The following is a 15,875-nucleotide window of genomic DNA, read 5'->3' on the forward strand; positions in this document are numbered from 1 at the left end:
CCTTTATGTGGGCTCAAACAATACATCACTTTATTGTGTCACTTCTATCATAGACTGATGCTAGTCACTACCAATGGTATTTTCTGCAATATACATTTCACATCTTAAGTTGTAACCATAAGTACCTCTGTGCAATTTTCTTTCAATCATACTGTAATAGAAGCGTGCTGTTTGGTTTAATTACTCTGAAATATGCAAATCTACCGTGGCCATGAGACTGGAGTATATACACAATGCTAGTGATATGCCCTATGTACAACCAAAACTAATTCTCTATCTCTGTGATTGTACTCTAGCAAACAGAAATATTGGTGGGTCTTCAGTAGGTCTGTCTAACATTTAATCCTCTGGGTCTTCATCCTTAAGCCCAGATCTAGAAAAATCAAAAACAGCAGACGTTACAACATATCACCAAAAATGTCACTGCACATTTTCAAAGTTGTCAGATGATAACAGACATCTCATACCCGAAGAGTGTGGTCCCAGGAACCTGTGCAGAAGGCCGTCCCATCTGGAGAAACACGCAGTGTACTGACACGGTTCTCATGGCCAAACAGAATAGAGACCCGTGTTCCTTTGAGAACATCCCAAACATTTATGGTGTAGTCGTTGTAACCGCCAAATAGTAGCCGTCCTGAAAGATAAAAAAAAACAAAAACATAAATGCTTTAAACTCTGCATACAGAAATAATTAATTTTAAGCTATGGGTAATCATTAACTGTTTGGTTGAATGACCAGACTAAAACTGAGGTGTATATTTCTCACCGCTGAGAGAGAAATCAACACTGGAGACCCCAAATATGATGCTCTCTTTGGAATAAATAGCCACTTCTCTGTCTGCTCTTAAGTCAAACAGCCGGCACTGTAAAAAAATAATGGATGTTAAAGTTATTTTCGATACGTTTCTATTTGTACTTTGTGGGAAATATCTGATTACTTACTGTTGCATCATCTGAGCCAGATGCAAATGCATCTCCACTGGGATAGTATCTATTTATAAAAAGAAACAGACAACACCATTAGGAACAAATACCTCTCTTGTGTAAGATTTCATTATTTGACTTTTAGCGACTCCCAGTGGTGGTATGAAAAAACACTGTGCAGTGGTAGATGTGACAAGACATAACATTTTACACAAAGAGGTTTTAAAATATCTGCATTTTTCCTTACTAATGAATGAATAAAAAATATTCTCATTTTCACTCATCACCTAAAATGGACAATTGGCAGTAACTTACCGCACACTATTTATGTCCGATTCATGAGTTTCAAAGGACTGAATACACTGTCCTGAACGCATGTCCCACACATTGGCCTTCTTATCACAGCCCTGCAATCATACAGAATAATGCAGAATAGAACCAAATGTGTGAAGTAATTCAGTGCAATTTGAATAGCAACAAGGTGAAGTGAAAGGTGTCCTCACCCCTGAAACGAACGTATTTCCAGTCTCAGAGGGGGCGAGGTCCAGACAGAGCACGTCTGCGGCATGTCCATGGAAACTCTGCAACAGCTGCCCGCTCTCAACATCCCATAATGCACATGTTCCATCTCCACTGGACGTCAGGATCTTTAACACAAGCAGGCGATGAAGAGGAAGACAAGTGTCTGTTCTGAAGATCAGTAAAAGTCTATGTGGGCTAACAAACGGCTATAAATGGATTGTCTTTGCTGCGTGAAACATCATGTGACCAGGACGTCAAACAAGGAGTAACTGGCTGCTGTGAATTATTAACAAAGTGGGGGAGCTCTTTACATGGGAATATTGAAGACAGTGATTTCTGATTAATAATGAGGGATAGTAATGAATAGAAAAAAGCAACCGTATTTGCAGGAACCTGGGGTGTCGGGTGGGGGGGGGAATTGCTTTTGGTGCGAGTGTTTTTGTGCATGTTCGATGATCTCACCTGCATATCGGAGTTGGTGAAGCTGCAGGCTGACAGGTAGTTTGTGTGCATGGCCACTGACTTCTTCTTGGCAGCCAAGTTCTCATTTTTGTCCAGAGACAGGGGATACACCGAGCATTTATTATCCAGGCCCCTGTGACAAGAAAATCACCATGGTTTACAAAAAGAGAACAGAAACCCAAACCGATGACACGGCACATTTGGGCTCCTCACGAGCAGTAAGATACTCACCCACAAGCTACAGCACAGCCGGAGGGGGCGTAGGCGCAGGCCATCACCCAGGTGCAAGGCATTGTCACAGCGTGCTCCTAATAAATATCAAAACACACAGCTGCATGAGCCGCATCAGGACAGCAAGATGAATCAAATTCATTAGAATCAATTAATTGGAGCAGAACAGGAAAACTTTAGGCCGTTACACATCAGTGGTGTACCCGTTTGTCCAAAAGCAGACAAACAGGCATTTAAAATACATTTTAGACATTCTTGTGGTCAATGTTCAACTCTAATAGCAATCTCTGGAGTCCCTTCCCTGTCGTCCTCATTCATTAAAATATTTTGCGTCATAGCACATTGTAGATATCCTGTTGATGTGGAAATCTTCCACGTCTCCTCCTGTTTATTATGCCTCATAGATTTGATTTTCTACATGATATTGAGTGAAATTCTCAATTAGTGGCTTAATAGATGATGTTTCTATACAAAGGCTCCCTCTGCAACATTCACAATCACTACATTCCAGTTTTATGCACCAATGATACATTTTTCTGTTTGTTGTTATTTGCACGTTTGTCTAAATTAGGGTAATAAGATCAATCTGACGGGTACCAAAATGATTGTGTTAAATAAACATGTATTTTAAACCAAATTGCTTTTGTCTTTAGAAATACCAAATATGAATTTCAGACATAAAAATACTTAAAATAAAATGATCTGAGATGGAAAAACAGTCTTTGGCTGAACTAATCGGTTGACTTGGTGTCAGGGAGCATAGCGGAAAAACTGATTTATTACAAGCATGAAGGAGGATGAAGTAGGAACGGGTAAAATGTGAAAATGTTTAAAAAAAAAAAAATCTCAGCAGTTTACAAAAACAAATATAAATAATAAAAATACATGGAAGAGAAAAGAGAAAGTTACCTTGTTGGTGGTGAAAGCATCCCATACAATCACCTTTCCATCCTGCAAAGAGACAAGTACAATATAAAACACATGTACAGTAAATTATGCAATCATACACTGGGCTAAAAACTTAGAAACCAGCAGGAGCATAGAGAGTGTGACCTGTGAGGAGCTGACGATCCTCCTCTTGTCCTTACACCAGTCCATGCACAGCACTTTATTGCCGTGTCCCTTCAGAGTTCTTCGGGTCTTCATGACAAACTGACCCAACCCATCCACCTTCTCTGCCACTTGATGTACTTTAACAAAACACACACACACACACACACACACACACACACACACACACACACACACACACACACACACACACACACACAAAATGTACATTAAACCTTCTACTGAATACACACTGGATTAATATTCCCAGGAGTAATAAGGATTAACTTAAAGTCGGCTTACAATATATACAGGAATATATTTTTAAAAAATGACAGAATTAAAAAATATTATTCTGTCATATCTCCTCATAAACAAACAAGCACAATAAAGGTTTTTTTAAGGCTATTTTTAGGTTTCCTTCTAACATTTTATTCAACATCTGCCCTATGGCTGAGATGTGATGGGACTAAACCAATAGAAGAAATCCAGATGGAAGCAGTGGGCTGTAAAATGGGGAAGCAAACAAACATTCTGCTTCAGTCGCCTGTCAAATATCTGAGGTAACGTCGAGCCAATCGGGCCAATAATCAGTTCGGACACCCTCACATCTCTGATAAAACTGTCAACATTCGTCCTCATGCTGAAATGCATTTCTCTCGGAGACATTTGCTTTTATTTGTCCCGTCACAGTGTAAACGCAGCGGTGGATCGAGGCCTCTCCATTTTCAGCAGCACTCACGTTCAACGTCGTGCAGCTTCGCTCTTTCCTCCTCCAGCTTCGTCTTCAGCGTCTCCGACTCCGTTTTGAGATGGGTCAGAGTCTCATTCCGCTGTACCTCCTGTGTCGCCATTTCAGGGACTAGAGGGGATCTCATATATTTCCTTCGTGCAGGCAGCGATCGGCAGCGAAAAGGCTTGAAGCAGAGCTAACAGCTGATGCTGCTGTCATGACGTCACAGGGAGAAGATGCTCCACCAGTGTTCATATGGAGCAGGAGGAGGAGGGTCCTGCATCCTGGTGATGCTGCTGCTCCGCACGGGCTGCATCCTCAGCAGCCTCACTACTCTACCACTGATAATGCATTTAAATACTGCCGACATGGAAAACACAATACTGTTATGCAAACTGCCATTAAGAGCCATTTTGTTATTGTTTTGTAAAGCCTCCCACCACTTGGGGGCGTAGTGCCGCTGTCAATTAGGCGAGAGGTGAACATAATCAGGAGGGTGATTTGATACAGGTGTGGCTGATTGGAAAAGAAGCAAACAGTTGTTGACCGATTATTTTGTCTATGATTTAGGAAATAGACGTATGACAGAGAAAGTTTCTCTTCTATTTTGAGTTGATGTTTTAATGGTTTGATTGATTCCACTTTTATTTTTGATCACACTGATGACAGTGAGGTAATTTCTTCGTTGATGGGTATTTAATTGGCTCATATTTCTGTATTTCACACTTACTATACATAGTTTGGCTACTTTTTAAGCCAGCAAAATATCCAACAGAGACATTAGAAATGAAATAACCTCTGTATTTCAAACATTTTAGCCACATCCCTCAATTTGAAATATATTGTGTTCATTGTTTATTTAAAGTGTTCACATATTTACATATACAGTAAATTAGTCAGAGGCCACTGGACTGTCATGAGAGGTTGAAGGCTGGCTGTCAGATCCTGGTTAGGAAGCTCAGGTGAAGGCTGCTCGGGACCTGCAGCAGCTCCAGAGCCTGCGAGGACGGGCAGAAAGGAAACGTGACCTGGAAACGATAGTCTGAGTCCAGCATCAACTGTGAGCTGGGCCCGTCACGATCTTGTAGTAATGACTGCAACAGGGAGAAACTTGGCATATTTAGTCAAGTGAAAGTACGGCAGGTGAACAAGTATTTCATGACATTACTGTACTTTAAATTAGAAAAGTGTGTTGCATTAAAATGAGAAAATAAACAATCAAGCTCATGCACCTGAACTTTGCGAACAAATGACGACGTCACCCTTTTCTCAAAATCATCAATGGGAGTGTAGGAGTTCAAAATCTTGACAATCTGCAAATTTGAATGTAAGTTTTGTTTCACTGTTAAGCTGGATTTTTCCAATATAACAAATATGGCATGTGTGGCATGAATAAAGTACCTGAACCGGGTTGAGCTCAGTGCATTTTTCAGTGATCTCCTTGGCGTCGTCGTCAGTGGACTTGTTGACTTGCAGTAGCCAGGCGGCCTGAGACAACGGCATCAGAGTATCTATAGCATTAGAGCTTTGCAGTTCCTTCTCTTTCAGCCATTCTTCGAGGTAACTGATGTTACACCTGAACAAACAAAAGCTATGAACTCATTTTTGTCTGCTTAAAAGAAATCTTCTGTATTCTCATAAAAACCACCACAGACCTGATTTGCATTCCCTTTCTGCAGGAACACATGTCTTTTCGGAGCATGATGTTGTTGAGGGTGGTCGCACCAACGAGGAAGAACATTTGCTTGACTGCCTGTTTCATGAGTCCCTGCTCCATGCCGTGCTGGCTCATGGTGGAGTGGAAGACACTGAGCTGCTGAACGATGGAGGAGATGGTGTGTGTCTCTGAGTCCTCGTAGATGCTGTTGGAGCGCTTCCTGAAGCCCGTCGGCTTCATGCTGGAAATCCCCTGTAGGCTCTCGTGCTCCAACAAACCTGGCACTGTCGGGCGAGAAAGCCAAGCAGCAGATTTAAGGTAGGAATAAAGGAGGGAACACTTCCAAAATCTGCATGTGATAACGGTGATGATGAAATACCAATTGCAGGAGTTAGTGTCTTTTCCATGATGGAGACAAACTGATGGTAGATTTGAATGGCCAGGTCGCTGAGAATCTGTCTGTGTTCAGACAAATCAAAATTCTGCAAGCAGTTATTTTTCTGTCGAGCAGTATTTTGTTTCAGGAACTCCTTTTGGAACAGAAAGCAACAAAGAGACAAGAGCATGTCAAAATATGCCTACTACTACTATGTATACATTATTTTCAATAAAAACAATAATAGTGCATCCAGGGTAAACACAGACCTCTTCCCCGCTGTATTGTTTCAGACAGTTGAGCAGCTGATACATGTTTGAGAGCCAGAATGACAGCAACTCAAAGTCTTTGGGCTGACTCTGAAATAATAATTTAAAAAGTCATGTTGCTTTCATTTCTTTTCAACAACCAAATGTTTGTAATTCTAATTATTGATTGATGTGACATTACATAGTTTTCAGGTAACTTATACATTTATTTTTCCAGCTGTTGATCCTTTTCACATTATCAATATCACAAAGTAAAATAATGAACGTAAACTACACTGGTGCCAACATTCAGGCTACCTAATCTGAAATATGGTTATGAGTAATAGCTTTTGGGTTATTACTATTAGATTATGATACTATTATTTGTTTACCAGATCTACAGTTGAGATAAAGGCTCCTCGAATGAGAATTAACCTCACCGTGATAACCTTTTTGACAGCACTGATGATCGCATTCATAAGAGACTTGAGCTTGACTTCATCATTCAAATAGTCAGCATGGCGGATGCACATGAAGAGGATGTAAGCTGGCAGACCGGGGATCATATTGACCACCACACCTTTGGCCTTCAGGTCTGTGAGTAGAATATGGCAAGTTTAATTATAATTTATTTCTGCTCAACATCCAGAGGACCGCAGAATACACGTAAAGGAAGTCACAAAATGAATGAAGAAGAATACCCAGAATTATGTTTTGAATGAGCCTGGATTCATCCTCTCTCCTGTACTCCAACATGCCAAGGTAATCTTTGGGAATGGCAGGTGCAGGCGTTTGCTTGGCTGTGCGAGAGACGTTAAAGTAATGAACATACAGAAGGTGGATTCATCTCATGATGTGTGTATACAAACTGCAGCACTACCTTTCTGTGAGGTTTCGAGGCTTCTTATGTGATTCTGGAGTTTCTTTATTATTCTGTCTTTCTGGTCGAGCTGCTCTTCAAAGTCCTGAAAGAAAAGCACAATTTGTTTCTGTCTTTCATACAGACAAGACACACACGACACGCACACACATACACACACACCGCACACACACACACACACACACACACACACACACACACACACACACACACACACACACACACACACACACACACACACACACACACACCATATTCTCAGCAGTTAACTGTGAAGTCTCCTGTCTCAGTTTGTTCTTAGCTTCACTCTCCATCAGCTGATGTCTCTTCAAATGAGCAGTTTCGTCTTCCAGCTCCTCTACTCTGCTTTGAAGCTCTCTCTTCAACTCCTCCAGCTCTTCAGCTTTTGCCTCAAAGTGCCTTAAAAATAACAGAAATCAGGCCAACTCAGAAATGACAATCACTTCTTTAATCAAGAAACGTATTCTAATCTAGGTGTTTTACCTGCGTTGGGAGCTCTCTTCTTTTATCTTCTTTTGAAGAATGTTTGTGATCTCCTCAGTTTTTTCTTTTGGGTTACATGATACAAACAAAAAATAAATAAACAAAGGAACAAGTGAAATTCTAATCTGCAAAAGAGCTTCATGATGTTGGGGAAAAACAGACTACCTGCTAGCTCTCTGCTCTGCATCTCTACGTGGGCCTCCAATTCTTGTTTTTGTCTCTGCAGCTCTGAAGTCTGCAGCTTGAGCTCCAGTAAAACCTGTGGATTCATGAAATAAGGGAAATGACCGAATGTTCTGTACCTCATCTATCCAAAGGAAGGACATATGGGATTTAAGAATGCAATAACGCACTGAGTTCTCGCTACTGAGCCTTGACACTTCTTGGAGAATATTTTCGTTGAGATTACTTTTCTCCTGGAACAGGTTTTGCAACTTGCTGTTCTCATTTTGAAGGTGGTCCACCTTCAATTTCAAGCCCTCCACTTGTGTCTCGTAGCTTTCCTTCTGCTCCTTCTGGCGGTTTTCTAGTATTCTGCCGTCAATGGTGGAACCGTGTTAAACAGGATCAAGAGTAAACAAGTTTGTCACACAGGTAAAGAAAAAAACGTCATAATACTGTCATTAAGTGAAGGAATCGTTAAGGTTGTCGGTAGAAATAGACCTGGTCGCTTTCTGTAGGCCATCAAAGGCTGCCAGCAAATCTTCAACTTCGTAAATCTTCTCCGAGTCGTCTGGTTTTAGCCTTCAGAAAAACAATGTGTGAGATGAAATGACTAAACAACTAAATTTATGTTCTATATAAAATATTTGAGTATATTTGTTACCCCAAAATAACCTCCTCCTCAACAACACCACCAAGAAGTTGTCTCGTAATATCGTTAATTTTAGCTGCAGAAAGATATTCAAGTATCATCAGCACAATATTGTCGTAATTTATGTATAACAACGTTTCATTTTCAAAACTGCAGATGAGTAAAAGCATGTACCTCTTGCTTGTTCCGACTGTTGCTTCATCTTCCGGTCCATGTTATTCCTCTGGTTTTGCAGGTTGTTGAGATCTCTGCGGAGTTCGGGAATGACCTTGACGTGTTTGGTGAGCTGGATGACCTGTTCCTGCAGGTCAGAGTTCACCTGGCCCGCCTCCTCCAACTCTCTCTGCAGTCTGATTCTCTGTTCTTTCAATCTCTTAATCTCCTCTTTCAGAGTTTCCACCTCCGTCTCATGGTCCTGTCTCTGGATCTCTGCGTTGTTCTCTGCAACTCTGCCAAAAGTCATCTCATCAACTGAATAAATGAGTCAGAATTTGCCTTTGCTAGACAAATATTTGCTTTATGCTCTAAAGGAGATTGACTCTACAGTTCCATTACTTACTTTCTAAACCTTGCTTCATATTCTTTCTCTTCCAGGAGGTTCATCTTTATTTGATCAAAGCTCTCTGTAAGAGTGTAAAACCAGTCAGAAATTTGGTGCAAATTCTAATAACAGTAGCATACACAGAAATCTTGAATCCTGTTACCTTTGACCTCTTTGGTGTCAGCTTCAAACCTGTTCTCCAAGTTCTGCTTTTCAAGGTTTAGTGCATCTATTTCCTTCTGAAGCTGTGCAGTTATCTGGAGCAATAATAAAAGTGTTTTTATATGAGCAGCAGAAGACAATCTGTAACAACTGATTTTTAGCATCAACTTCAAGACTGACCAGACTTGCATCTTCTTTGCTTTTCTTCTCTCTTGCCTCCACAGACGCCTTCTGGCTGGTTGATTTTTCCAGCTGTGTCTCCAGACCCTGAAGCTTGTCCACGGTTTGAGAGTGGGAGCTGGCCAAGCTTGTAAGTCTTTCCATCAATCCACGGTTCTCTTTGTTCTGTGGGGATAGAGGGATTTAGTGATGTCCTCTCCATAAAAGCCTGAGCTGAAGTAACCTTGGAAGCATCTTTACCTGCTCTTCAACCTTCTTTCTGAGCTGTTGAACCCTGAACGAGAGCTGAACATTGATCACCAGCCGACGCATGGTTTGAAAACGCCGCCGTGCCAGCCATGCTCTGGCATACTTCTGTAGAATGAGGGCTTTCTGCTCCTCTATCATCTGAGAATTAATGAATTAAGAAACAGCAGAGCATGAATGACATGTGGTTACAATTTGTAATTTCAGCAAATTAAATGATACAAATGTCGAATTAATCAACTTCACAGACCTTCTTGTACCGTTTACGGGCCATCCAACCTCGCGTGAAGGCCTGGATGGTGATGGAAGCCAGACGGACTACCTGGAAGATCTGTGTCATGCGGTAACCTCTCCAGTATCTCTGGATCACCAGTGCTGCCCAGCCATGCTTCAGTTTTGCAGCAGTCACAGTTTTGCTGCAGAACAAGAGGCCATGTCAGAACCCTGACGGATACAAAGAGGATGCAGGACAACAAAACTGCAAGTGAATGTCTCTAACCGGATTGTCCTCTTTCCACGGACGTACTCCTGGAGGATGATGGCTGCCTCTCTCATACGCAGGTACTTCCTCCTCTTGCTCCACCCCCGGACATGTTTCTGGATGGTCACACAGGCTCCTCTAAGTCGGTCCAGACGCAGCTTCTCGAGATAAGCTACCTGACCAGCCCGGAAGAAGATCTTTGTCCGACCAAACTTGTACTGGTTGGGGTCCTGGAGATCAAACCATGAGGTCGAAGCTATACACTAACATGCAGCGCACAATAATGCATGACAATGTTGTATCAAACGGCATTTAAAGAGACGGCTGACCTGAATCAACCTCTGCAACACGTTCTTGCAGGTCTGTTTCTTGTCATTGAAGTCTGCCTCCTGATGTGACATCAGGATACTGTATCGGCCATAAAACTCATTGTATGTCCACCTGTTACCAAAAAACATGTCAACCATTACAACATGAGCAATGGAGATTTTGTTTTGGCTGATATAGAACGGTGTAAAAGAGAATCACCTGGACGGATAGCTCTGTGCACTGATACGAATAGTTTCAAGGACTCCACACGCTCGCAACTGCTGCACCACCCTCCTGGAGTCATATCTAAGAACAAACAAGGGAACACTCCTTTCAACCAATGATTGAGGCTGACACCGATTGATTCATGTCAAACACAGTTTCACCAGCACTCACTCAAATGGGAGCTTTTCATCATTGGGCTTAATGCAGCGTACATAGTGAGGGGTGGTAGCGTTCAGGGTTTCCATCAGTAAAGAGAGGGAGCTGCAGAACTACATTCCACCACAAAGTTCATCAATAAGGATAAAAATACAACACAACTCTGTTTTATTCTATATTCATAGGTAAATACAACATATTATGGAAACTTCAATGGGAGTTTAATCTCCAGTGAGCAGCGACATAAGCAAACATTGTCACCTTATCTCCCACAGAGGTTCTCAACTGTTTATTGGCTGGTTTCACTCCAGGTCTGGCAGGTCTCACTTTGACAACTTTACTCGTCACAGAGCTTTGCTTCTCCTCTCGGAAAAAGTTGGCCAGAAAAGGAAACTGATAACAGTTGCAAGCAGGAGAATTAGGTCAAAATTAGGAAAAACAAAGCTGCATGGATTGGCAGATGCTTCAATTAGCTTTTTAACCATGATATATAGTAACATGAAACAGGGCCTTTGATTACCTTACTGACTCTCATAATGTCAACCAATTCTTCATACAGAGTGTCTCTGTTCTTTTCAAGAAAACCTGTACATTGATATTCCACCTGTTAATGGAAAAGGATTTGAATAGTTAAAAAAAGGCATCTGTCAGTAATCCAAAAGCATTAATAGTGAATAATATGTTGCCTTTGACATTATGCTGGAAATGGGTTTCTAAAGGTCACCAGACTGCACCTTGTCTGCAAAGTGTTGAATAACAAATGCCTCATTTGATAACCTGGGCTTCTCAAACAGAGGATTGGCATCAAGGTAGTTGAACAGCTTTTGCAGCCAGCTTTGATCAGTTCCTTGAGGAAACTGTAAAGCAAAATACATGTATAGGAGACACAGCAAAGTGGACATTTTCATTGTAAAAATTCACATCACATCCATTCAATTACCAAACATTCTTCATCAAGCAAGTCCAGGATCCCCATCTTTGCTTCAATCAGGTCAATGACCGGCTGGTTGTCATAGAAATCTATCAACGTCCACGGTATGTCCTCTTTCATGTACTCCTCTTGCTCCAGCTTGAACACATGCTGATTGAAAATAAGAAAGACAACAGAATAACCCCCTGAGCTGAGAATGCTTTATATGGAGTGTCTTACAATGATTTAGAAATATGGTGAAGCAAACCAAGTTAAACTGCTGTTGAAGCTTCTCGTTTGCATAGTTGATACAAAACTGCTCAAAGCTGTTGATGTCAAACGTTTCAAAGCTGAAGACAAAAGAAACAAGGATCACATCACAAATGGCCATATGAGAGACATCAACCAACTGAAAAAAGAATCATCGATGCATCTGCATTACCCATAAATGTCCAGTACACCAATGAAAGCATGTTGCTGACCCGGAACCTGCAGTGCATTATTTATCCTCTTAATAATACAGTCAAACAGGTGGGCATAGATCTGCTTGGCGAGGGCATCTCGGGCATTTACAGCCCGCTCTATGGGCACCGGCTTCACCACCGTCTCAGCCACCAGAACGATCCTCCGGTGGCACAGCCATCGCCCCAACCCCTCTGCACTCACGCTCAGCAGCTCACAGAAGACCGCCAGGTGTGGATCACCGGGCTGGAAGATATGCAAAATAAGCTGTGTACTGAACCAGGTTAATGTTTTAAGATCTAACCTCGCAGACAAAAAGCCATTTAGGCTTGGAGAGGTGTGACTCACAGCAACTGATGATTTTCCATCTCCTGAGTTTCTGATTTTGACATTTCCCAAATGCAAAATGGCAGCCAAAACTTTGAACACGTGTGACTGAAAGTCCTCCTTTAACCCTGGAGAGGAAGATAGGGGAAGGTAACGTAGACGTCACACTAAAAACAAGTTTCATTCTGACAGTATTTTTTTTACCCAGCAGTGAGAAGGTCTTTCGAGTCTCCTCCATGTCTTTCTTGTCATCGACACCTTCAATACTGATATCACCGCCCTTGCAGGTGTACCGGAACTTATCCGCACTCACTACAGATGACAGGAATGTGCAATCAGGCATACTTACAATACAATAACAAACAAAAGCCGCTGCTCCATTTAAAACCTGCTCAATAAACCATCATTAGAAACACTCACACAGTCTTAGATTCTTAAACTGCGGCAGGTGAGCACAGGAACACATCTGATAGAATATGTGATAGTTTCGCTCGTCGTCTGTCTGAATAAAACAAGAGTACCATTGTTATGTATCAGATATATATATTTAAAATAACTCAACACCACCTTCATCTCATACACTACCTGAAAGACGACTCTAGATTTCTCTAAGAGATAGGTCCTCATGTTCGCTCCGATGATCCGGTACCTCTTGTCAAAGCTGATCTCTGTGTATTTTCCAAAACGGCTGCTGTTGTCGTTCCGGGTGGTCTTTGCGTTTCCTATTGCCTGAGAGAAAGTCGCCTCAGTTCATCAGGTCTCTTTTTTAAGTTTTCCCAAAGATATAAGTTGTCTTAATTAATACACTAGGTGCTTTGTATTGGTTTACTGTTGTCACAGTACTGAACAATTGACCATTCTGCCGGTTCTGTGGAGAGAACAGTGACGTGTTGCCTTGTGAGTACAGAGCTCCTGGTCCAGTAAAATCATACCTCTGTTATCGGATTGGATGCCAGGACTTTGTCTTCAACGTGAGTCTTACTTCCAGATTTGCTCACAACAGCAAAGTACCTCATGGCATACCGAGCGGACACCGTTTTCCCAGCTCCAGATTCACCACTGACGATGATAGACTGGTTTTTGTGGTTTCTGAGAAAAACAATTTCAGTTATAAGTTGACCGTACACTCCATTTCATGTGATCATTTTGTCTTTTATTTACCTGGCCATCTGTTTGTAAGCTTCCTCTGCTACTGCAAATATATGAGGGTCCATGTCTCCCATGTTCTGGCCTGAGTAGGCATGAATGATTGCATCTCCATAGACGTGAAGCTGTTTGTATGGATTTACAGCCACCAGTATAATACCTGCAATTGAGGAAGCAGCACAGGCTGAGACAAGAGCATCAACAGAATACAATTCAGTGGTAGGATCCAGTTTAACAGTCAATGATTTGTTTCCACAGTACCACAGTAGGTGTAGATGATTCTGGACTCCGCAAATCGCACTTTAAGATTATGAAGGACTGCAGGTTCGTGCAGGTAGCTGAGAGCGGTGAGGTCGTTCTCCCCCACCAAGATGTCCGGGTTGCGAAGTGGAGGGAGTTGTGGTGTCGAAGGGTCAACAGGGAGGTGGTGCTCCTGTACAATGACAGGTTATGTAAAAGAGGCAGGTCAGCTGTTTCTTCTCACTATCATAAATCCATTGCAGCTGCATGTGAAGGTTTTATTTTGTGAGGTCACATTTTACTCACAGTGCCATCTTCAAGAAGCAATTTGAGAACATTATCCCCAGAATGAAAGTCTTTCATAATCTCGGCTGATTTCCACACATGTTCTGCATCTGGTATCCACACTCTGTTGTACTATGGGAGACGATTTCAGTGGTGTCAAGATAACCATTTAACAATGTATCTATAGCGTAGTTCAAACATATAACACTGTAAATGTAACACAATTCCCTGTGTGAAAATGTACATAATAAACTATGAGGACCTTAATTACTTTTCTATTTAACAACATGTAATTATAGTTCATATGTATATACAAGTCATAAAGATTTACATTTAAAAAGTTGAGTAAGAGTAAACAGTTTAGCATTTAGACTTTAAGTCCAGCCTCCTCTACATCTCTGCAACTTGACTGAGCCCTGACAAAGTTTCCATATGTTTCTGTAAAACAACATACAGGTTTTATTATCTCTATTCAAATAGAAACATGGTGCTTTTCTCTTACCTCGGTGTACAGTTCCAACAAAGCCATATTTATGCATTATTGTTTTCACTTCTCTTGTCAGTATTGTCAGCGTTTGTATCACTGTACTTTCCAGGTTACCAACGAATTTCTTCCTTCCCCTCACAACTATGCCAGTATCCCCAGAGTCAAGAGAGACACAATCACATGGCTTTCCCGGTTGTAACTTTCAAAATAATACTCACTGAATTAATTCGAAATCCTTTAGGTTGAAAAAAGCAAACTTGAACCAGTTTTCCACAATATAATATAGTCGTTGAAATGTTCACCCACAGGTCAGTGCTACATATTAATGTGTGCTTCAATTTCATGTACATGTACTTCTAATGTCATTCTGTAGATGCATTACTTTTACTTGACCAGATCTGAGGAAATAAAAATGGGAGAACAATTAAAACTCTTCAATTCAAACAATCTGAGAAGGACATTCTAACTCAAGGCCATGATGTGGAGTCACAGATAGACATTGCTCAAAGAGAAAAATCATCCCATCAAAAGTGACAAACCTGACGCTTTTATTCTGAAAGCCTCGCCACTCATGTCCCAGTTATTCCTCGCGTCTTCCTGGTTTGCTGTCGCTCACCTGCTGCGGACTTTGCCTGGTTGACTCCGCCCTCCCGTCTTGTGACAGCGGCTTGACAGAGTGGGTGTGCTCGTTTGATCAAGGATTCTAACAACAAAAGAAACCGGATACAGACCTCAGTCAGCTCACCATATGTGAAGGCATTTCAGCCAGTGCTTCACCACAGATCGTTAAAAGAAAATAGTTTTAAGTAAATAGTTCACAATATCACTGCACTTGTGAAAATAAGGGGAACAAGTGGGAATGTCTGAGTTTTAGAAGGAAATAAACTTCCACATTCCTGGTGAGCACAGGACATAAATCAGTTATTAACTTTTTAGGTATTTACATATTTTAAGCATTTGGAAATACAGAGCAATAATGAACATGGAAGGAAACCAGCTAAAATGCTCTGGAAGCATAACACGTGAGCATGTAAGGTCCAGTAGAAGGCAGGTGTTAGTTACATTAGTTACATGCATATTTCTAAATCCTAGATCCCCAAACTTTTCCATGGTGAGGACTCTATAGCTCTTCTCCCAATTAGATGAGGCTCAGAGTGCACTTCCGTGTTTAAATATATTTCTTCCGTGAAGGATATCTCCTGCTAAATACCAATTACCCGCCAGAGTGAGTGTGTCAGTCAGTGTCACAAAAGGATTCCACTTTTTTTTTGTGACTCCCTGGTGGTTCCACTTTGAAAACAGTGAGCTTGAAATAAC

At 41.4% G+C, this 15,875-nt stretch overlaps 2 protein-coding genes across 2 annotated transcripts; both read right to left on the reverse strand.

Moving 5' to 3' along the window:
* Positions 1–16: 16 nt before the first annotated feature.
* On the reverse strand, positions 17–3,300 carry gnb5a (guanine nucleotide binding protein (G protein), beta 5a). The gene is made up of 10 exons (XM_079223286.1): positions 3,193–3,300; positions 3,049–3,090; positions 2,140–2,216; positions 1,909–2,041; positions 1,428–1,571; positions 1,240–1,331; positions 943–991; positions 767–863; positions 468–634; positions 17–373 (listed from the first exon to the last, which is right to left on the reverse strand). The coding sequence occupies exons 1-10, from the start codon at positions 3,283–3,285 to the stop codon at positions 362–364; spliced, it is 906 nt and encodes a 301-aa protein (XP_079079412.1). The 5' UTR covers positions 3,286–3,300; the 3' UTR covers positions 17–361.
* A 1,536-nt stretch (positions 3,301–4,836) lies between these two features.
* myo5c (myosin VC) lies at positions 4,837–14,657 on the reverse strand. Its single transcript, XM_079223040.1, has 40 exons — positions 14,574–14,657; positions 14,093–14,203; positions 13,808–13,979; positions 13,562–13,706; positions 13,333–13,489; positions 12,986–13,129; positions 12,821–12,902; positions 12,605–12,712; positions 12,422–12,528; positions 12,054–12,319; positions 11,880–11,961; positions 11,642–11,782; positions 11,436–11,558; positions 11,222–11,305; positions 10,963–11,094; positions 10,717–10,814; positions 10,540–10,626; positions 10,341–10,452; positions 10,030–10,241; positions 9,781–9,946; positions 9,525–9,671; positions 9,285–9,449; positions 9,106–9,199; positions 8,961–9,024; positions 8,576–8,850; positions 8,414–8,477; positions 8,251–8,331; positions 7,941–8,121; positions 7,753–7,846; positions 7,588–7,651; positions 7,335–7,503; positions 7,084–7,168; positions 6,905–7,003; positions 6,644–6,798; positions 6,225–6,314; positions 5,959–6,109; positions 5,578–5,863; positions 5,324–5,498; positions 5,155–5,235; positions 4,837–5,016 (listed from the first exon to the last, which is right to left on the reverse strand). Exons 1-40 carry the CDS (start codon positions 14,598–14,600, stop codon positions 4,861–4,863), a joined length of 5,232 nt encoding a protein of 1,743 aa, XP_079079166.1. The 5' UTR covers positions 14,601–14,657; the 3' UTR covers positions 4,837–4,860.
* Between the last annotated feature and the right edge of the window lie 1,218 nt (positions 14,658–15,875).

Source organism: Taurulus bubalis (genome assembly GCF_910589615.1).
Source record: "Taurulus bubalis genome assembly, chromosome: 9".
Classification (NCBI taxonomy): domain Eukaryota; kingdom Metazoa; phylum Chordata; class Actinopteri; order Perciformes; family Cottidae; genus Taurulus; species Taurulus bubalis.